Below are 23,323 nucleotides of genomic sequence, written 5' to 3' on the forward strand. Positions count from 1 at the left end.
TTCCTTGTCTCTCCAGCTTCTGGTGGCTGTGGGCTTTCTGGGGCGTTCCTGGGCTTGGAGCTGCATCCCTTGGACCTCTGTCCCCACCTTCATGTCTCCTCCTCCTCTTCTCTGTATCTCCTCCTCCTCTGTCTCTTACAGGGGTACTTGTTGGATTTAAGGCCCACCCAGGTAATCCAGGTTGGACTCAAGATCCTTAACTGCACCCGCAAAGATCCCTTTTCCAGTGAAGTAACATTCACAGGTCCCAGGGATTTGGCCATTCAACCTGCCCTAATACACTGCTTGCATCCCAACCTCAGAATTGGCCGCTGGGGGAGCCTGGCCTCAGGTGGGCAACCTCCACAAGCCCCAGTCTAAGCCTGGATTTTCTTATGTCCCAAGCGAGCAGATGGACTGGATGGTTTTTTTCCGTCCTGACGATCTGCGGTGATGATGATTGGATTTAACTGCTTCCGGGCTGCAGGTGGGGTAAAGCGGGGAGGGCATAGAGGGGCGGGACCCCTCCAGGTGGCTGCAAAGGATGAACACCATGCAGTTCTGGGGCCCCAGGAGAATTCCTGCTCCACAGCGGCGCCCCACCTCTCCAGCCAGGAAGCCAGTGCTGTGGCGGATGACTCTCACCATCTGGAGTGCCAGGCAAAATATAATTACCATTTGTTTCCAAATACAAAGGAAGTGTTTAAAGGCAGAAACACCCCAACAGGAGTGTCTTTACATCCGGGCGCTTGGCTGGGAATGCAGGCCTCCTTTCTGTGTGGTCCCGAGTCAGCGGGAAGGGGACTTCACAGGGGCCCCTGGAGGCGGGAAGGGCTCTAACCGCGGCGCTTGCCCTCCTGCGCAGCTGAGCGGACTGCTCCAGGTGTGCGTGCTCACCGGCGCCGAGACCCAGGCCAAGTTCATCTCCGTGGAGCTGCTCCGGCAGTACATTTCGGTAAGAAATCAGTGCCTGCGAAAGGAGGAACCAGCTAACCCTGGCAGAACTTACGCCAGCGTTTTATTTTTTTACACGTGAAAGGGATCTTTTTTAAAAACAAAACAAAACAAAACAAAACTGAAATTGGACTATAATCTCTTTTCTTAAAACCCGTATTTACAATACAGTCTGAAGTCCTTGATGTTGAGGGAGGGGTTCCGTTTTAGCAGAATTTCCTCAAGGGTAACTTCTGGACACAGAAAAGAGAATTCAGTGGCTTACTTTAGTTTCTCGAAAGTAATATTTGATGGACTAAAATTGCGAATTGAAAAAATAAAAAAGCCTATTTCTTTTTTAAAAGCTTTATTTTCAACCTATAGATCCTGCTGTTCTTTGAAGAGAAGTTGAGTCAATTCACTCTTAAGGGCCTTTGAATAGTATCTGGCCCCATTTACAAACTTCATTAAACACTTTAAAAGGTTTTAAACTGCATTTTAAAATTTAATGCATTCCATTTCCTTTTTAAGTACCTTGATCATCTGAGTTAACAAACTTTCCTGAGGTTATATAAATCTAATAAATTAAACTTCTATATGTGAGCATTAAGTTCTCGTAACAATACCAGTGCTGTATACAAACAGGAAGTTTTTAACTTAAAATCACATTTAAATAAGTTATCCAATTATACACTTTAAATTAGAAGCACAAGCCTGAATGTTATTAACTTTATGAATACTTAAAACACCAAATATGCAGATTCCATAAACTAAAAATATTACTGTTATAATTTTGCTTCTCTTAAATACTGTTATCATTAATTCTAAATCTTCTAGGGGTTAAAAATACTATCTAGGAATACAGTTATTTTCTCAACTAATCGTGGTTGACTATTGACCAGAGATTTGGGCTGGTCAGCCTCCCTAATGGGGAACACGGCAGCGCTATTTCCCCTTGTTAACAGGGACTTTATAATTCAGAGGAGGAGTTAGTCCCGAAATGCAGTCGAGTTGCTCTACTCCTTAATTAGACTTTGCATTTCCTGGGCTCTTTGGAAACTTAATTCCTTTTCCATGTAACTCTGAATTTGACATCCTGCACTATTGTCATCTCCCTACTTCTAACACCATAGCAACTCTTGTAGATGATGAAATTGTATCTAATTGAATTCTGCAAATCTCAAATCTTGGTCTGGATTTGTCACACAGCTTCAAGGTCACATGACTGATGCTTGTCCAGGCTCACAAGGCCCAGTATGAGGTACTCCTTATAGTTATCTGTCCCACTACTCACTATGCCAGAGCCACATGAATTTCTTTCTATTCCTCAAAGTCTCTAAGCTTATTCTGGCCTCAGGGCCTTTGCACTAGCTGTCTGTTCTGCCTGGAACAAATCTTCTTGTCGCTGGCATCTTTGCAGCATTCCAGGTCACAGCTTGAATGGCACATCCTTATAGATGCCTTCCTCAACCCTTCAGTTATTTTTACTCCCTCTGCCCCTTCCACCACACATGTTCCATATTCCATTACAATACTGTTTTTACTGTCCTCATTTCTCATTTCTTCTCCTGTTTATTATCTGACTTCCCCACTGCGATGCGAACTTCTTGAGTGCAGTGTCCTTGTTGGTCTAGTTCACTGCCAAGAATGCGAGTACCTAGAACTATGAATAAATGAATGAATGAATTACATGAATGGAACAGCAAATGGCTATTAGCCTGCCGTTTGTTATTCTGTTTTTCAGACCTGTGTTCCTGAATGCACTCTCCCTCTCAAAGTGGGGACCTGTCCCCACGACTGGCCCAGCCATGGGGAGATAACGTTCAAAGACTATCAGATGCGATACAGAGACAATACCCCTCTTGTTCTCGACGGGCTGAACTTGAACATCCAAAGTGGGCAGACGGTTGGGATTGTCGGCAGAACGGGTTCTGGTGAGGACGAGCTCTGACTGTTTCTTTCAGGTTGTTTTCTTTGTATTTCCACTGGGTGTGCTAGCTAAACCACAACAGAGGGTGATGTGTAAGTGTGGCAGATTGGCTGTTTTCCCCCTGAAATCTCTTTACTGTAATTTTTTGAATTGATTAAATGAGACTCACTCTGGTGAAACGAGGCCCAGAGGATGAGTCAGGTGCCAACAGCCCCTGCAGGGATGGGCAGGTTGACAGTGTGAGGGCAGCCGATTGCCTCTGCAGAGTGAGGGGTTTCTGTCTGCACAGTCACTGCCACAGAGCCATTTTCATTGCACTAAAAATTCCCTTGATTAGGTACTCAGATATGATGAAATACAAACTTAATTTTGATTTGCTGTTTTCACATTTATTGCCCCCAGGAAAGTCGTCATTGGGAATGGCTTTGTTTCGTCTGGTGGAGCCCACCAGTGGCACGATCATCATTGATGGCGTGGATATCTGCACCGTCGGTTTGGAAGACCTCAGAACCAAGCTGACCGTGATACCCCAGGATCCTGCCCTGTTTGTAGGTACAGTAAGGTAGCTGTTTTTGATCATTGTGCACTCCTATTTTTGGATAATGAAATCAAACCAACAACAGCTTTGTGAAGCTCCCACATCATGGCTGGTCCTTTATTAACTACGCTACAGATAAACAAGAAGCTATGCACAGGGGAAGCAGACATCCCAGTTGGCCCCAGAGAGCCCTGGTTTGTGCCTGTGTCCCAGCATCCTATCAGGTTTAGCAATGGCTGATCCCCAAAATACCCCAGTTTGCACATTAAAACAGATAGTTATTCCATGTATGTAGCCATCCTTTGGGAAGTATGTCAATTCATTCCCATTAAGGAGTGAACAGAAGCTGCTCAAGTCCAAGACCAGTAGGGTTGCCACTCCTACAGGGCTCAAGATCTGATGTTAAGGTGCAAGGAGAAAACCACAGTGTCTCACTTGGTGCAGTGCGGCGCCTGCCCCTCTAACAAGAGGGACATTTCCTGCATTGAGCACCGGATGAAGTTGGGGGCTGTATTTAGAGTTGTGTGAAAAGCCCACTCCGTGTCTGGGAATGCTAGACTCACACCCTGCACATGAGGTGCTCGCCCTCTGCAAGGCCCCAAAGCTGCCGATGGAGCTCTTGCCTCTGAAGGCAGAGTGAACGCACCAGCGGATGGAACTGCTCACTCCCTCTCTCTCTGCTAAGAAGTTGCACAAGGTCAGATCTGCTCTGCTGCACATGGCCCCCAGAGGACCAAATGTGTCTCCTGAGTGCGTTGTTCCATGCTATCTCTTGGCAGGATTGGTGGTCTGCCCGCCTTGGTCTCTGCTCCATCCCACTGTGGAGTGGTGGGTCCTCAGTCTCTTGGCCTGAGGTTGATATTTCGTGGACTGTCGTCCTGGGCTCAGCACTGCTCTTGTTCCCGTGGCGTCATCGCACACTTCTCCCCAACATGCTGTGGAAAATGTGCTCTGCCATCCTCTTGTCCTCAGAAATTCAGCCCCCTCTCTTTTCCTTCACTGCAGGTACAACCTGGATCCCTTTGAGAGTCACAGTGATGAGATGCTCTGGCAGGTTCTGGAGAGAACATTCATGAGAGACACAGTAGGTCTCTGGGGCTGTCCAGGATGAGTTCGTTTCCCAGCCCCAGTGCCCCAGATACCTGGCCCAGGTTTAAATTTGGCCAGCGGTTTATTGGCACCATGCATATCAGTAGAATGTAATCCTAACTTACCCCTTATTAAAAGCAACAATGGAGAATATTCCTTAGGCCACTGCCATGATTCAGTTGAGAGCTCTACATGCATTCTCTCAGTTGGTCCTGATTACAACCCTCTGAGGTGCGTACTCCTACCTCCACTTTTAGAGATGCAGAAATTAAGACTCAGAGATGTAACACGTGAGTAACAGAATGGAGGCTTGACCCCAAGTCCATCTGACTCTAGAGCAGATGAAGTGCCCTACTGCTCCGCCAACAGCCTCATTTACTTACTGAAACAGTCAAGCCCTGAGGAGGTGAGGGGACGTGGCATGCTCCAGGGATGGCAGGTGTGGCTGGTTTGAGTGGACTGAACCAGCTGTGAGATGGGACCCTGTCCTATGAGAGTTGCAGCTGGGGTCAGCAAGTGAGCGTGGCCACCTCTACAACCCAGGGGGGATTTTTTCCCCCAGGACTTGGTACTAAGATGAGCATCTCCCAAAGCCACTTGGACTTGTCGTGCTGGACAAATCAGACCCTGACTTACCTTTCCTTGTTGACCAGAAAACTCTTTCATCTCATTTCTATTTTGTCCATGGAAATAGGAATCCTGAAAGCCACGTACACATGTTTGTGATTCTCTCCAGCCATACGCACATCATTTGTACTCTTTTGGCAAGGTGTCTGCGGGGTTCTATGAATCACTGTGATTTAAAATTATTAATGACTGCCTGCTCCTTGGTCTCTCCCTGGTGGCTGTTGGCGATATTGAAATGACTGTTGTTCTGCACTTTCTTTTCCATATTAAAATATAGCCAGCTGATAAATGCAAGAGGAGGGGGCAATCAATACAGACGACGCAGGACAACTTTATAGATCGTCAGCGCGAATACGGCATTCTCTGTTTTATAGATAATGAAGCTCCCGGAAAAATTACAGGCAGAAGTCACAGAAAATGGAGAAAACTTCTCAGTAGGGGAGCGCCAGCTGCTTTGTATGGCCCGAGCGCTTCTCCGTAATTCAAAAGTAAGGAAACAGCACGAAAAAGTGGATTGGTCGAATTTTGGATATTTCCTGCAGCACCACTCAATCTGGGAGCTAGAGCCAGGCGTTTGTCTTTCAGCAAACAGAGAGCAATTGAGCCGTTTAAAAACTGAACACTTTCTCTTAAGACAAAGTTGTGAAGGGTAAAAATTGAAAAATAACAGCCATTTACAGCAACAGCACCTGCCTCCTCTGGGCCTTTCCCCGGGAGGTCTTGTTTAGGTATTCTCTGTCCTGCTAAGTGGTCTGGGTTTGAGAAATCTGCTTCTTAACTTTTTCCCTTTGTCCTGAACAATTCTGAGGCCTGATAAACAGTACCCAGGATCTCAGAGAAGGCCTTCAGAATGCCAGGACGTGGGGACTGTAAAATTTATACTCATTTTTCTTAGTGACTTAGCCATCCTTGCTTACTGATTTCAAGGAAGAGGTTGCTGTTGCTTTAGAAATCCCATTCTATGAACCCTGATCAAAATGTAACCCATCGTATGGTGTTGCCAAAAAACTGGCCTCTATACCTCAATAGCCAAATTGAGACTTGGAGACAGAGTTTTGGGAGAATTAGGAGAGAACAGCTTTACTGCTTTGCCAAGCAGAGGGGAGTCACAGCAGGCTAATGCCTTAGAGACTGCATCCAGCTTGGGGTTGGTATCCCAAGGTCTTATGGAAAAACCACATGGAACTGAAAGGCGACAATAATCAGGGCATTTTCCGGGGCACTGTGTTCTTCTTAATCTTGATGAACCCACCTGGCATCACAGAGAAACTCTAGAGGGTCTGTTCTTCTGATGCTTTCAGCCTGTGACCACCTTCCTGGAACACACCTTCTGGGTTAAAGGATAAGCTATTCTGGGTAGAGAATGTATACTGAGTGGAGAGTGTCACGGAAAGGTTGGGGGCTGTTTAGCACAGATGCAAGTAGGCAAGTGAAGCAGAGGTCGGGGTTTGTCAGAGGAAAGAGAAAAGCAAGGGGCAAGAATTTTCAGTTAGAATGACTCAGCAGACAGCTTTAGCATCAGGGAAGCCATTTTGTTAGTTTCTACTCTTGCAGCGCGTTCTCTGGATGCGCTAACGGCAGGGAAGGGAGCCAGCATGCATTTAGTGCTGACTGTGGCGCCCCACACTGCTAAGTGGTCTATGTGCTGCCCTTGCATTTCATACTCATAGTAAGATATAACCTTCTTTTACAGATGAGGAAACAGCCTTGGAGAAGTTAAGTAATTTAGCCAAGGGCAAGCAGAGTTAGAGCTGAGCTCAAGCCCTCTGACTGGCAAACCGGCACCGCAGCAGAAGGAATAATATCCCCCTCCCACCCCCATCCCGCAAAGATGCCCACGTCCTCATATCTGGAATCTCGAATGTGTTACTTTACTTGGGAAAAGGGGGCTTTGCACATGTGATTAGGTTATGGATCTTGAGATGGGGAGGTTATCCTGGATAATCTTGGTAGGTCCAGTGTAACCACAAGTCTTTATAAGAGGGAGGCAAGAGGGTCAGAAAGAGAGAAGATGTGATGATGGAAGTAGAAGTTAGAGTGATGCCAGGAAGGGGCCATGAGCCAAGGAAGGCAGGCAGCCTCTAGAAGCTGGAAAAGGCAAGAAAATCATTTCTTCTCTTGAGCCTTCAAAAGGAGTGCAGTCCTGACAATGCCATGCCTTTAGGACTACTGCCCTCCAGAACTGCAAGGTGATAAGTTTGTGTTGTTTTGAGCCTCTAAGTTGTACTAATTTGTTACAGCAGCAATAGGAAACTAACACAAGTGCTGTTATTGTACCTCATGCTGACTCATGTCAGCACATGATAGCACTAGATAAAGCCCATGAGGTGTGTCTTCCTACTAGTTTGTAGGATTAGAATAAACCACTTATAAAAAGAAGAGTAAAGAACACACAACCTTGTTTCTCCAGCAAGTCCCTCTGCAGAAGATGAAGACGGTGTGATGTGACTTTCATTCTGTTGTTCTTTTTCTAACTTTTTGAGGTGGATACTTAGCTCATTACTTTTCAGCCCTTCTTCTTTAATGAATAGAGCTAAGACTATAAGTTTCCCTCTAGGTACAGCTTTGGTTTAGTGTGGCTTTCACAGTGTTCTTTCCTCCACAGATCATTCTCCTTGATGAAGCCACTGCCTCCATGGACTCTAAGACTGACACCCTTGTTCAGAGCACCATCAAAGACGCCTTCAAAGACTGCACAGTGTTGACCATCGCCCACCGCCTCAACACAGTCCTCAACTGTGACCTCGTCCTGGTCATGGAAAACGGGAAGGTGCAGGACGTTGGTGTCACCTCTCCAGAGGCTTCAGGGGTTTTGGGCTCTATGGTGGGTGCATATTGTCTGGCAATTTCAGTTCTTCTTCTCTGACTTTCAGGTGGTCGAGTTTGACAAGCCTGAAGTCCTTGCTGAGAAGCCAGATTCTGCATTTGCTATGTTACTGGCAGCAGAAAATAAACTCCGACTGTAAACATCCCCGCTGGGGCCACGTCAGCTGCTTTTAGAAGAGGAGGAGGCTATGTGAGATGGGTCAGTGCGCCTGCAGTGGGGAGGCCGTCATCTGGGCAGGGTGGAGGGCAGCCCTGGTCCACCATCCCTCCCATGCCAGGAGCACGGGCTGAGCCTGGGCGGAGCTGCTTCCCTGCCTTGCCCAGCGCACGCCTCCTGACCTCACTTGGAGGGCTTGGCTTTGTTCTGGGTGATAAACAGAGGCAGGTGAAGCTAGTAGATTAAAAAACTGCCCCCACGTCCTAAAACCCCAAAGGTCCCTCATACGTTCTCAAGAATACCACTTTAGTGCATGGGAGTGAAAACATTATAACTTTCAGTTAAAAACTGGTTAAACAGAATGGGAAAATTCCTAAGGTTGGCCTTTATAAAGGTTCCCTGCCTTGTTATCAAAAGGGAAGAGAATAGAGTTTTCTTCCCTCTTAACTCCTGTTCTTGTGTATTTGGAGTGTGTGACAAGCCCTAACTACAGAGATCTGTAGCATGAAAGATTGATTACAGTGTCTGGTGAAAATTTTTTTTAAAAAATCATATTGTATGTCCCATTTGATCTATTAGAATAACCAGGAAAACAAAATGTTGGAGTTTCTCTATAAATGACATTTTTATATCTTCTATATTGGTCATTAAAATGCAGTAGGAAATTAAACTACCCTGAAATGTTGCCTTGCAATTATTTTGCTGAAGATACTCTAATTTCTGTACTGTTTTCTGTCACAGAGCCTTGTTGCTTTCGCCATTGACTCAGTAATAAACCCCTACAGCGTTTCCCAAATATAAGTCTTTCTTTCCCACCTCAAGGTTTACTATGACGGAGGCAGTAAACACACAGTCCCAGCAGCTGAGGGGTGAGTGCTGCTGATTCATGGTGACATTTGGGAAAAAAAAAAAAAAAAAGAAAATTCAAAGGGCTTTTGTTCAGTGGTTGCCACAATCTGGCTGTTTCTCATTCCTTGGGATTGGAAGCACTACTGATGTTTCAATGAGGTGTCCTAGACCCGCCTCCAGGCTGAGCTCCGGACGTGGCTCAGGGCAGTGATGGCCAGTGAACCTTCCCCCCCTTCCCCTCCTTAGTCTTGGTCCCATGCCATCCTTCCAACCTTCCAAACATGGAGGAAGGCAAGCCTGGCACACAGCACTCAAGAATGAGCGACATGAGTGCAATGAGTGCATGACACCCTGACACCCTGATGAACTCATCTGGCAGGTCCCCCTCCATCCTCCTACCCCCAAGATAGATTTGCATGTTAAGGGTTTAATCTGGAAAGGCTGAAATTGAGGGCAGACATGCCATTGGCTAGCATCTCAAAGACTGGGCTCGTGGACTTTGCCTCCAACAAATCATTCTCCAGCCCTCCTCTGGCCAGGCCCTGGCAGGTGTGTCCTGGACCAGAGGGGAAGCAGGAACAGCTGGCTGCAGGTAGGTCTCCCATCTGATGAGCGTTAAGGCCCTGGCTAAGGCAATTCGACCATCAGCAGAGCACAGCAAGAAGGATGTGGTTGAAATGCCACGAGTGAGAGGGCTCCTTTCACGGGCGGCTCCCTGCCATGTTCAGATCTCTCCATGAAGGGACGCAGTGCGTCTTTGAACCGTCCACTGTCCTGACCTCCCGACTTGAGCCTTCTCCTATCACAGGGTATGACCCTGATCTGAAGTCACTGGGCTCCAGAACAGCTGCCCAGGCTGAGTGTGGCCTTCACCTTGATGGATATCCAGTGACTCACCCATGGGGCAAGCAGACCAGGCGCTCTGTGCTGGCCGTGGGAATCCACACGAGCTGTGTGTTCGGCTGCCAGCTCAGCACCAGCCAGCCAATCAGTCTATGATTTCAGGAAGGTGTTTCCATGAAGGCAGTGGGGAGCCAAGGCTACACAGATCCCTGTGGCTCATTCACATGCACTGAAAGATGACTCACCTTCTGATAATTGTTTCTGCCCGTGCTGCCATTGGCCTGTCCTGTGCAGAAGAGAAGACCGACCCTGACACCTGGTGAGCCCCTGCACTGTGCCTGGCACCGTGATGAGCACTTTTACATGAATAAGTTCATTGAATCTTCACCTCACCCCATGAAATGGGCACTTTTATTATTCCCATCTTCCAGAGGGGGAAACTGAGGCTCAAAGTGTTTAGTAACTTAGCTATAGATGTATAAGAAGGAAGGAACAGAGGTGGGATTTGAATTCTAAGCAGTCTGACTCTTACGCCTCTCATGCTCCTCCCCCTCAGCCTGTAGCAAGGACAGGGACAGTGATGGTTGTCAGCATGGCTCACTGCAGAGTGGCTTTTGGAGGGACGTTGATTGTTTGCATGTGCTAGGACATGGAATAGTCTCCCTAACCCTACCCCTAACTGTAACCCTAACCCTCAGTGAGCCCTCACCTCCCTCCTCTTACTGTAGCTGAAATGTCAGCCAGGGAGAGAGTATGTTGAATATAATAACCAGTGTTGAGCTGCTGTAGGCAGACCTCGGAGATATCGCAGGTTTGGTTCCAGACCACAGCAATAAAGAAACAATGCAATAAAGTGAGTCATGCAATATTTTTTGATTTCCCAGTGCACATTAAAGTTGTATTTGCACGATACTGTAGTCCACGAAGTGTGCAATAGCATTCTGTCTAAAAAAAACAATGTACATGTCTTAATAAAAAAATACTTTATTGCTAAAAAATGCTAATCATCCTCTGAGCCTCTTCAGTGAATCTTAGTAGTAACATCAAAGTCCACTGATCACCATAACAAATACAATAATAAAGAAAAATTTGAAATATTGTAAGAATTGCCAAAATGTGACAAAGAGACACAAAATGAGCATATGCAGTTGGACAAATGGTGCCAATAGGCGTGCTCGGTGCAGGGTTGCTACAAACCTCCGATTTGTAATTGCTTGTGAAATCCAAACCCAGGCAGGCTGACACTACAATGCGTGCTCCTCAGTCCCATGCAGCCCTGCTGAGACTATCTAGGTGAGAAAGATCCCGGTGCTCAGAGTTATAAAGCCTATGCATTGGTCAGGATCAGGCTCAGTTATGCTGTGGTAACAAACAGCCTCGCATCTCAGTGGTTTATTTCCTGCTAACATGACACGTCCATCATAGGTCAGCTGTGCCATTGCTGCTTCTCTCCTTCACTCTGCAGCCCGGGGTTGGCAAAACAATCAGAAGTGCCACATGCCACTTCACCACATTTCCTGGGTAACAAATCACCTGGCTACCCCCAAGTTCAACAGGGAGGTAGGGTATGTACTCCACCTTCAGAGACAGGCACTGTGAGGCCCATGGTTCCTGCGGGGAGTTGTATAATCCACTTCTTGGGAGGGGCAGCAGATACTTTGAACCACATTACAACCTACCACAGCCTGGGTTTGGGTCTTAATTTTGGCACTGAGTGGCTATGTGATCTGGGGAAAGTAGTTTGCCCTCTCTGAGCCTCCATTCACTCATCTGTAAAATTTAGGGGTTTGGACTGAGTGCTAAGGTTCTTTTTAGTCTTGACTTTCAAGAGAGGAGAAATAAAAAGGAGATATGAATATAGTTTCAAAAGAGTGGGATTTGGAGCTTCAAGGGGAGTATAGTGAACTCTAACTAAACATTTTTGTAACGTTCAGTTTGTAAAGTAAGTCGAACAAGATTTAACCAAGTTCTGTGTCTTCCCTTAGTGTCTACTCTGATGCTCATTAGGACACAAAAACTTCTTTGCAATTTTCTACTCATTTTATTTGGTGTCCCAGTTTTGCTGTGTTCTGTCAATCTGCCTGTCTCTTGGGTGATCATATGTTCAATGCTGCGAGTCAGAAACCTTCGAAGATCCTTGTTAGATGCCAGCAGAGAGTAGAATATGCCACTCACAAGCACTGTTATTATAAATTACAAATTATCGGTGGCGTGTTTCAGGACAGCTGATCTAGAGCAGGGATGGGCCAAATCCAGCCTGCCTGTTTTTTTTTTTTTTTTTTAAATAAAGTTTTACTGGAATGTGGCCACTCTCGTTTGTTAGTACATTACCTCTGGCTGCTTCTTGGCAAAAGCTGAGTAGTTGCAATGAAACGTATGTCCTCAAAGCCAAAACGATTTACTGTCCTGGCCCTTTACAGAAAAAGCTTGCTGACTCCTGGTTTGGCATTGGTATGCAAAGCAATTCAGGTCAATGAGATGGGAGAGGGAACTTGGCTGAGGGTTGAGGGGTGGGTTCTGGAAAGCATTCTCTCCCATGGCCTGTGTGTGGCCTTTTGACCGCGCGCAGGAAGTGGAGAGATGGATGGAGCACAAGGCCTTGCTTATGACATTGAACTGCCGACCCTGCAGTCACCCCACCTCTTGTCATGTGAGAGGATGCATTTTCCTTATTGTTCAGACCAGCTGGAGGTGATCTGCTGTTATTTGCAGCCAAACACATCACAAATGATGCAGAAGACAATGACGTCCTCCCTCCTGGGAAGATGCCGACCCTGACCTGAGGAAAAGTGGTCCCTGCTCTGGACTTACACCCATCTTCCTCTACCTTAGAAGTGATAAGAATTGGAAATTCTTATCTCCTGACAAAGATTGGTGCCACTTATGAATATTTCCTTCACCTTCCCTCCCTGCTGCCTGAGATCAGAAGGACCCAAAAAGAACTCACAGACTTTATTCTTGCTATTCAAGTGAACAGATCTGAAATTGGCCCAGAATTGTTGGTAGAAATGTGAAATATTCTCTGCTAGGAGTTAGAATCACTTTGGCCAGAACAGCATGATTTAAAATGAATTGAAAAGCACAAGCGGTCAGTTTGGGGTCAGATGGACGATCAAAGATTTCACTTTTCTTTTGGCCCTGTGAAGAAGGTCACCTCTGGGTGAAGCTAAATCGGGCACTAAAACCTTCAAATAAATGCTGATTTCCACAGAGAGGGTCTGCCTGACTCCACGATGTGCACGTTCACCGCTCCCGCCCAAGCACTTTCCCTCTGGTGGGACTGGCATTAAAGGGCCAGAGCCGGGCTGTTTCTACAGTTTCAGCACAAAGCAGGGCGACACCCAGGTTGATGTTTATCTGCAGCTCTAGGAGCCTCTGGCAAAAACCACACCCAAAGAAACCTAAATTTAAATTGGTCTATGGCAATTGTTTTACATTTCTTAAAAAACATTTTATTATGTTAAAATATGCATAACATAAAATTTTACCATTTTAACCATTTTCAAGTGTACAGCTCAGTGCCATTAAGTACATTCATGTTGTTGAGCACCCATCACCATCACCCATGGCCAAAAGCTTTTCATTACCCCAAACTGACTACTCTGAGTCCCTCATATAAGTGGAATTATACACTGTTTGTCTTTTAGTGACTGCGTCATTTCTCTTACCTTAATGTCTTCAAGGTATGTGTCAGAAATTCCTCCTTTTTCACAACTATCCTAATAAGTGTGAAGCCGTATCTCATTGTAGTTTTGATTTGTCCCTGTTGTTTAGTGACATAGAGCATCTTTTCATGTGCTGATTGGCCTTGCATTTCTTTTAAAGAGAAATTTGCACAGCATGTAAGAATCTTAACAGAAGAAACAGTGTTCCACTGCCTTGCAAATTCCTTCTCTGATACAGTGCCTTGAACATTCTCACTGTGTCAGAATGCAGACAGGAATTTAGAGACTACAATTATTAGCTATGGACTAAGCACCTGACGTGACCTACGGCGTGTTATGAAGTCTTTAAAACAACCCATGAATTAGAAATGGTCCTTCCTGTTTGTCCAAGGAGGTGATGGAATCTGCCCAAGTTTACCCAGATGGTAGGTAGAGGAAACTGGATTTGTACCCCAAAGCCCACCCTCTCAGTCCAATCACTTCACTTTAAAGTTGAGGGAGCTGAAGCTGGAAAGTCTAAAACTGGTCCAGGTTTATCCAAAGAGTGATGGGGGAAGACTAGGTCCTGAATTCCAACTTGGTGCTACATCCGAGATGCCACACTGACTGATGCACAGACTGTTCTAGAAAAGATGGACAGTGGCCCAGTTCTGCGACCCGATCCATAAAACAAATAAAAAAATAATAGTTCTTTCTTTCAGGAAGCTTATGATATTGCTGGGGAAATTGACTTAAAAGTGCCAAAGAACATACATTAAAATGCAGGAGGATGGAGCGGAAAGTTAGATGTGAGCTCATTCATTCATTCTTTCATTCATTGATACATTCACTCATTCAGTATTTTACCTGATCATTCACTCTTTTAATCCTTCCTCCCATTTGAAAAAAAAGAAGAGGTGAATGAATTTTGGAAGAGGTGAGAATGATTCTGGAAAAAACCAACAGTCCCTGTTGGAGAAGTGGGGGCCACAAAGGCGGGGGCCTGGGAAGGGGAATCATCCGAAGACCTGAGGTGAGGAGGACCTGGTGGAGAGAGGCAGCAGGTCACAGCCTAACTCGGGCTGAGCTCTGTTTGGAAGATTGTCAGCTACTTCACTGTCTGCGTCTCCAAGCACAGTTGGAGACCACCAACAGCTTGGACAGAATTGGTGACAGAACAGTTTGTTGTGGAAAAATTAGGGCAGGTGCTGGGAAGAGCCCACGAGCAATCAAGGGAGTCTGGCCAAGGAGAGCAGGGCCTCCGACAGTCCCACTGCCAACAAGCTCCAGGGGACAGAAACGGGTTGGTTCTGCCACATCATATCCCCCTCATCCCCAGCGCAGGCAGAATGGTGTCCTGAGGACAAACTGCCAGAGACATGCAAGGGTCACGCTCGCTACCCTGTAAGGAGCACACTGCCCACCAGCAGGAAGCTCTCTCCTGGGCACGCAGATGAAGGGAAGCCTGGTTCCCTCTGGGGCATCTGTTTCAACGGTGCGCCTCTTTGCTTCTGCAACGGGTAAGACTGAGATTATCTGCGCAGCAATCACCCCTGGCTCATTTAAGATCATTTAGGAAATGACAAGGCCACTCTGTGCAGAGAGCACATTTGGCTTGACAACCCGAGGGCTTCTTTGCTAAGTGGTCGTAATGGTGCTACAACACTAATCAGATTCTTCCGGCTTCTCCGACTTGGGGATTTCTGAGCCAAGTGTTCTCACTCTAAGCAACGGCAACCTGTTAATATCCACACTGACAAACTAGAGGACAGAGACATGTGTTGTGGAGGAACTAGCCTGGCCCTGGGGTACTGGGAAACGCTGTGGCGCTCTGTCCAGATCCCTGTGGTCATGGGATGTTTCCGCTTCCTCCTGTTCCCAGAGATCTCTCTCTACCTGGACCCCTTCTTCCCAGGACCACCTTGGGCTACAGGAGCTGCTCAGTGCACACACGAAAAGACAGAAGAGCCTAGAAGTTTACATTCCTCCAGGGCAGCTCTGAGCTGAGAGGCCCAGCTCCCTGGTCTCAGGGTGGGACTGTTTGGAAGTGTAACTCGCACTTGCAGGTTCTCATGTGGGATCAGGCTGGAGGGAGCCCATTGAGGATTTGGCCAAAATGTGGACCTCTCCCCTTCCTCATCTTGCTCTCCCCTGGTCCTTGTAGATTTCCTTGATAAATTACTAGCATATAAATCCCTGTGTCTGGGTCTATTTCTAGGAAAGCCTACTTAAGGCAGAAGTTCAAAGAAATCTCAGCTCAAACCCAAACCCATCATTTCCAAGATCTCAGTGCCTCTTGGGGGACCAGTACCCACTCTCTTCTTAGCCCAGGACCCAAGCATTTCAGATGATGTTGACCCACCAACTGTCCCTGGGGGTGGGCCTGGGAAAGAGACGGGGCCTATCAGAGAGTCACACCTCTGTGGTGTTGTGAGAGGTTTGGGATGGGCATGTACCCAAGTCAGAGCCAAACTCAGAGCTTTAGCTGGAACTAAGGGGGAAACGGGGAATTCTCCTCCTTGGATGGGGAGGGGGGAACCACAGACCTCTTTAGCTTCACGCTTTCAGGTGCCGTTTTTGATACTCTGAGGAGAGCGTCTGCCTGAGAAGGGAGACAGCACAAAAGAACGCAGATCCGAGAGATGGGCAAGATGTTACCGTGTGTCCTGGGCATTCCTCATCTGTGAGATAGCGTGGTCCCTGCTGGTGGATTTGCTGCTGACTCCTGGTGACCTCAGAGCTTCCTAATCCTCAGAGTACCCACGTGTCCCCACCATGCCAGAGCCACAAGGTGCTGTGCCCTGGATGGGAAGGAGGACCCTCACCAGAAGCCCACGCAGCCCACCGGGCCAGACTGGGAACCGGGCGCTCTCTCAGGCCCAGGCATCCCTGCGCAGAATCTCCTGCTACAGATCAGCCCCGGGGGGCCCCGTGCTGTTACACTGTCCTACCAGCAACTTGAAGCCCAGAAAGAATAACCCATTTATTCAGTGCGTGCCCCGTGCCACACACTGTTTTACGAGCTTTGCAGGATGACCTCATTCGCTTCTTGCAAGAGCGTGGTTGGGATCCGCGTCTCACTTGCTCAAGGACCTGAATTTTAAAAGTACTGTTAAGCTTTTTCAGTGATTTTACATCTTTAATCTCCTTTTATCATCACAACAGTTTCCTGAACACGGATTATTAGCCCTCGTTCAGAATTTAAAAAAAAAAAGCCCAAAGCATAAAAAGTTGAAATAAATTACCTATGGTCAGGCAAGGGCTCTCAAGTCAGCATTCATTCACAAAAGCACGGAAGCTCAGAGTTGGAGGGAACATTGGAAACCATGCAGTTCCAATTGCTTATCAAACTAGGGGGAGGTGGAAGCGCAAAGGAGAGAAGGGTCTGCCTAAAAGCAAGTTGGGGTCTGGAGTCTTAATCTTCTCAGATCTTTTATTCTACCGTGTTCCTCGGAGAGATGTGACTGTCTCTCTCTGCCTTTGTCTCTCTGCATCTCTCTCTCTCACAAACAGACACACACTCACACCACACCTGCCCACTGTCTCAGAAACTGCTCATCTCCACCCTCACCCTCCAACCCCCACCCCAGGATGGTCTTCCTGTAAGTTCAGAAGGAGCAGAGGGTCTGTGCTAGCCATGGTCCCTTTGATGAGCTAGGTAATGTTTCAGCTCAAACCTAGATGACTTTATTTCCCCCCAGGAAGTGTCCTCAGTGTCCAAGGGAGTTTAAATTTTTTCTCTGAACTGTTTCTGAGCTGAGGGGAAGGCAAGCTCATGATGAAGGGATCAGCATCCCAGGGGATGGTCAGAGCTCCCCTGTGGGACAGGGCTGCTGTGAGGACTCTGCCTTCCTCCACCCCATAGAGTGTGAGCGTCTGGGAAAGCAAACGGGAGGAAGATGGGCGTGGAGTGCTGGACCACCCGGACACTAGCGCAGAGACGACACGCAAGGTGGCTGCAGCCAAGGGAGTCCCTAATCAGAAAGAGAAACTCACACAAATGAAAACTGTCACCTGCACATGGGAGGTAATAAAGAAAGCAAATCAGCAGAGGTAATGCAGACTCCAACCAAGAATTTCCCCTCTCTCTTCTGAAGAGCTATCCTGTGCGGATTGCTGTCTATCTCCTCTGAGTCGAAGTCGGCAGCGCGGGTAGAATTAATGAGGGCAATTGCATGGAAATGTATTGTATTAATAGACCCAAGCAGAAAACAAATTAAAATGACTTTCATAAATAAGTCCAAGCTAGGAACAGAAAGAAGATGCAGAGGCCAATAGGATATGGTGTTGGGAGAAAGGGGTGTGGGGAACCAGTGGGAAGACATTAAAAATGATTGCCAAAAGTTATCTGTTGAAAGTCCTTGGTGACAGCAGCCCAAGAGATGAGCTATCTGATTAAACTGAAGCAGGAAAACATGGCAGTAGTCAAGGGATTGGCACCAGAGGGGAGAATGAGGATGAGAACAGAGGAAAAGCTGAACATTGAGACAGTAAAGAACATGATGCTACAAAATTGCATTTTGCAACTGTGTGCAAAGTGGGGTCCCTGGGGGCAGAGATCCACTGGAAGAAGATGTGGGACACTGATGGATGCAGCGTCAGAAGCACTGCTCAGTGGGCTCCTGGCACCTGCCTGAAGATGGAGCTCTCCTGGTGGTAAGTGCAACAGGGAAGGAGCCCGGGGACCAGTGAGATCTGGGCAATGGGTAGCATTTCCAAGGAAAGATGGACATAACATGAATATTTCCTAAGGCTTCCGGCTTCACAACTTCCCATGCATTAATTGGAGCCAGGGCAAGGGGATCTCAGGCTGGGCAGTGTGAGTTGGTGACTTTTCCCCAGTGGCGCCTATTTTCCTCATCTGGTGATGAAACGGCAGTGGGAATTTTAGCTTCTACCTGCAGCAGAGTCTCACCAAACATTCCATCTTCTCCTCCCGCATCCCCACCATTCCCAGTCCCCTCGCTGTGAGGGGAGGGATTTTTGCAATTCTCTTGTAATTTTGGTTAATAGGCTTGGAAGGAAGGGACACATATCAACACAGACTCATGCATGGAAAAACCAGTGCACCTGCCATTGTCTCTTCCACTGTTTTGGCCCCATCCTGGATGCCATTCCAAATGGTGGAGCCGCCATCATCGCGGGTTCCTGAATGAGTACGTGAAGAAGAATCCCCCTTCCCTGCCCTACTCTTATCACCAGCTGACCTGAACAGAACACATGGTATGAGTGAGAAATAGACTTCTGGCACGTTAAGCAAAAGATAAATCTTTGTTCGGTTGAGATTTTGTTACGGTCACATGGCCTAGAATCCTCTGACTAATACGCTACTTACTAAGCCACCATCCAAACTGACACTTGCAAAATCACTTTGACATCGATAAGCTGTCTAAGTTTCCATCATATAAATTCAACAAGCATTTAATCAGGTACCTATTAAGTTCCAGGCATTGTGCTAAGCCCCGTGGCTGCTGAGATGAACAAGACCCAGGGTCTTTCCATCTATCTGAGGGTTCATGGGTACATACGAATGATGCAATGGAAGACGTTTTTATTATACTGGGTTCAAAAGAACCAGGGGGAAACCAAAGAGCTGAGTCCCAGAAGCTCAGGTGGGATGGGGAAAGTCAGGAAGACCCTACAGAGATGGTGTCGTTTGTACTAGGCTTTACCAGATGTACCGGGTAAAGAAGGTTTCAAGGGCAGGTAAGTCTAAGAATTGAGGGAGATTGGAACACCTGCCTTTGGTTTCTCTATTGGACTAACTTACCTGCTACATATCCTCTAAAATCTCAGACATTGCCCCCTCCTGAAAGCCTTTCTCACCTCTACCATCCTCCATCCTCACCCTCCACCCCACACAGAACTCCAGCCCCAGGGTGGCCTTCCTCTCTGCCTCTGCAACACACCAGCCCTGTCACAACAGCATTTTGCAATTCTCCACTGTCTTGCCTGTCTTCCCCATTGTGTTGGAACCCCTTAATGTCAGGACTGTCACTGTGTTCCCAGAGCACTTGATCCATAGTAGATACTCAAACAATTTTGCAAGAAGTAAGTAAAAACAGGAAAACATTCAGAACATCAAGATTTCATCACAGACCTATAGAAATCTGGGTTCTATCTGGTTCCAGACTCTAGGTGTAATGAGGATGCGAAGGAGGGAGGGGAGAGTTATATAGGGCAGGAGTCTAGGGGCCTAGAGAAAGTGCTGTGCACCTGGGAAAATCAGCTGAGCCAGGAAAGGACCGACCTTTAAAAGCAGATAGACCTAACCCTGGGTAATGAACTCAAGTGTACCCATTCTTGAAATAATGCCATTTGCAGCAACATGGATGAACCTAGAGATGATCATACTAAGTGAAGTAACGCAGACAGAGAAAGATAAATATATGATATCACTTAGACATGGATCAAAAACAATGATACAAACATACTTATTTACAAAAACAGACACAGACTCACAGACATAGAAAATAAACTTATGGTTACCAAAAGGGGAGGCGGAAGGAGGGATAAATAAGGAATTTGGGATAGACAGATACACACTACTGTATCTAGAATAGATAAACAACAAGGACCTACTGTTTAGCACAGGAAAGTATATTCAATATTTTATAATAACTTATAATGGAAAAGAATCTGAAAGAGTATATATATATATGTATGTATAAGTGTACACTTTGTACAACCTGAAACACTGTAAATCAACTATACTTCAATAAAATAAAATTAATTTAAAATTAAAAAACAAAAATGTAAATCTCACTGTTTTAACAGTGTCAGTTCTCTCTTTAAGTAATAGATAATTTCAATGAAATCTTAATGGATTTTTTTTTCAATGGATTATTTTGATATTTAAAAAAAAAAAAAGCAAATGGAGGTCAATTCAATGTGGGGAGGTCATGAAGGGGCCATGAGCTACTGATTTTGTTAAATCAGTAATGGTTGGCTATTGGCCAGAAAATAGTATCTCTCTTTCCTAATGATTTCTAATTTATCCAGGAGCCTCTCTGGCATTCTGGAATTTCTGTTAACTCATATAAGTTTCTTCACAGTAAATTCCAAGTGTCGCTGTTCTTGTTGACATTTCTCCCAGGCTGAGACCTACAGGCGATCCTGTGTCTGGGAATCAGCAAACACTTGCTGAGCCCTTGCTTTGGACGAGATGCAGGGCTGGCAGTGGGGAGGACACCACAGTAGACAGGATATCACTGGGTTCAGGGTGGGTGGGGGACAGACATTCTACACCATCCAATGACCCCTCAAGGTGGTGGTAGGGTGCAGAGCCAGCCCAGCTAACACCAGGCATCGGGGTGGTCCAGGGACTGGAGGCAGCCTGGGCTGGTGCTCATGCTGGAGGTTTACGATAGGAGAGAGCCAGAAGGAGGAAAAAGCTGTTTTCTAAGGACAGCAAGGATCAATATCAGGGCTGTCAATGTCTGTGCTCAAGTTCAAGGAGCAAGCACAGGGCCAAAAAATGGGAGAGCTATCGAGAAGTCAGAAGTCAAGAAAAGACTGGAGTGAACAGTAAGGAACAGGGTGGAAGGAAAGAGACGATCCCAGATACTTGGCTGTGGGCTGGAGGTCCCAATGCCCATTTATATTGATTATTAGCCATATCTTTGGTGGGTGGGTGGATTTGTTTAAAGGCTCAGGGTCTGGATGTGCATTTGTGTCGTGCTGTAAGCCATGACCCACAGACCCCAGTCCCAAGGTGAGTTTGAGGTCAAGAGGATCAGCAATCAAGAGTCATTTCAAGGAAGGCACTCCTGTCCTTGGTTTATATTTTTCAGACACCCAGGAGGGCACATGTCGACCTCAGTCATTCTTCACACATTCCTGTTTTCTCTCTCATCCACTTTGCTCATGTGCTGCAGTCGCTCTGAATTTACTTTTCCCAAACCTCCCTGAAGAACTTCACAATCTAAGCCCTGCCTCCCAGACCTCTTGTTTCCCTTTCCCTCTTCCTTTCTCCAGATTCTCTGCTACCAAGTCTAAGGAGCTGCTCTGCTGAGCAGTGCCCGTCTCTCTGGGTGGAGAGCAGTGCCAGCCAGAGTGTCCACTAGTGTGTAGAGGATCAAGAAAGATGGGGAACACTCATCTTCTAAACACCATATCCTATCACATATACAACAGACCACCAATGAATGTGGGGTAAACGCCAAGTGAAGACCTGAGGATCTGTGTGCAGGCTCAGATAGAATTTTGTCTGCTGCAGAACATTACAGAGATTTCCTGGGACAGTGCTGTGGGGTGTCCCAGGGAGAACATTCCATGTCCTTCTGGGGCAAGATAAAATTTCCCAGTCTATAATGAAATTTGGAGGATGGAATGTGTCTCTGTGATGGTCTGGACTCCGAACATAGGTTTGACCCAGCATTTCATGGTTGGTCTCCCTCCTCACTGCTTCCACATCCTTGACCAACATTATTAAATGCCTGTGTTTTGATGGTAGGGCACACCTTAGATTTTCCAACTATAAAATGATCCTATTTTATAACACTGCAGGCGCTGCATCGCTTGAATGCTTCTCAGTCCCAGAATCAATCCTGCTCAAGCCAAGTTGTTGAGGGAAAAAAACCTCCCCAGCCATTTTCCATTCATCTTAAATGTTGAGTTTCCTGACATAATTGCCCAGTCCTGGGGTGCCTCTGCCTCTTCGTCTCACAGCTGGAGGAGATTGGTACCATTTCCTTACAGCTAGAAGCAGAGCACGATAGTTATTTCCCTCACAGGCAGCAAAAATATTCTTTTTTTGTGAAGTGTGAATCCTTTAGGAATTAGCCTAATCCACACACTGCACTTGAAATGTGCGAACGGGAAATGAAAGCAGGTCCTATACCAGCAGACGGACCAGTTTAACACGCAGGTCAGCCCTTCCTGGCAGCCGGCGCCTTTGAAAAGGCTCTGTCCCTGACGAGTCCTAACCCCAGGTATTTCTAGGTGGCTGAATATTCCCTAGCCAGCATCCTTCCTGCCTCACATCCTGATCATCCCTCCCAACCCTGACTTCTTCCTTCGCCACATCTCTGAGACAGGTGTGCATCTGACCTGGGAGTTAGCATAGTGCTTCCCAAAGAAGCACTTCAATAGTCCTTCAATAGGAACTGCGAGAGAAGGGCTCCCCCACCAGATACACCTGGGGAAGGCTTCAGACTATGGCCCTTACTTGGAGATTTACAGTGCAAGTTGGCTGTGTCTTAGTTTCCCAAGAGCATTTACTGAGATAGTTTCCTGATTGCTGACGGTGGGGTATGAGTGGGGCAGTGAGACAGGGAAGGATGAATTATAGGGCCAGTTCCCCCCTGTGAACTGAGGCATGATCCCCCGGGGAACTCTGCAAGGACACCAGCCTGCCGTCCCACCAGAGGGCAGTGTTGGGGAGCTGGGTAGTCACACACCACCTCACCTTGGCCACTCTTTGGTTGAGGACTGCTCTCCAGGAATGTTCATGCCTTGGCCCTTCTTGCTTGTCTTGGGTGGGCGGAATGGGCTCCAAGGGTCAAAGAAAGCCCCCAGAAACAGAAATGCATGAGCTGACCGTGGAAGCAGAGCCGCGTGTGCTGAAGAGGGAGGAGCCAGGGTGTGGGGGGATGCTGACAGCGACTGCCCAACTTTATTCGCCAGCATTTTCAAAACATACTTGACCACAGAACATTTCTTTTTTTTTTTTTTTTTTCTGTTTTCTCCAAGGAATATCAATTCATACGCTGTGACACATTCTGGATAAACCCGGCTCAGATTGTTAGGCGGCAGACATATAAAATCCAAAGCTGAATGTGGCGCTTCTGTTATGAGAATAATGGGCTTTCTGTTGGGGTGGATATAGCTGAGTGGTACAGTGCGTGCCTAGCATGCACAAGGTCCCAGGTTCAATCCCCAGTACCTCCATCAAAATAAATAAATGA

General features: G+C 46.8%; 1 protein-coding gene across 3 annotated transcripts in view; it reads left to right on the forward strand.

Annotated features, from left to right (window-relative positions):
* Positions 1-9,370, forward strand: part of ABCC12 (ATP binding cassette subfamily C member 12) — a 57,144-nt gene extending 47,774 nt beyond the window's left edge. For all 3 annotated transcript variants that reach the window (XM_045512987.2, XM_010950200.3, XM_074370801.1), the window contains 7 exons: positions 845-934; positions 2,657-2,846; positions 3,245-3,404; positions 4,386-4,464; positions 5,471-5,584; positions 7,702-7,866; positions 7,970-9,370. In XM_045512987.2, the coding sequence (XP_045368943.2) occupies positions 845-934; positions 2,657-2,846; positions 3,245-3,404; positions 4,386-4,464; positions 5,471-5,584; positions 7,702-7,866; positions 7,970-8,062 (891 nt within the window). In that variant the 3' untranslated portion in view covers positions 8,063-9,370. The remainder of the gene's footprint in view (positions 1-844; positions 935-2,656; positions 2,847-3,244; positions 3,405-4,385; positions 4,465-5,470; positions 5,585-7,701; positions 7,867-7,969) is intronic.
* Positions 9,371-23,323: the final 13,953 nt, after the last annotated feature.

The sequence above is a fragment of the Camelus bactrianus genome, chromosome 9, assembly GCF_048773025.1.
Source record: "Camelus bactrianus isolate YW-2024 breed Bactrian camel chromosome 9, ASM4877302v1, whole genome shotgun sequence".
Lineage (NCBI taxonomy): Eukaryota > Metazoa > Chordata > Mammalia > Artiodactyla > Camelidae > Camelus > Camelus bactrianus.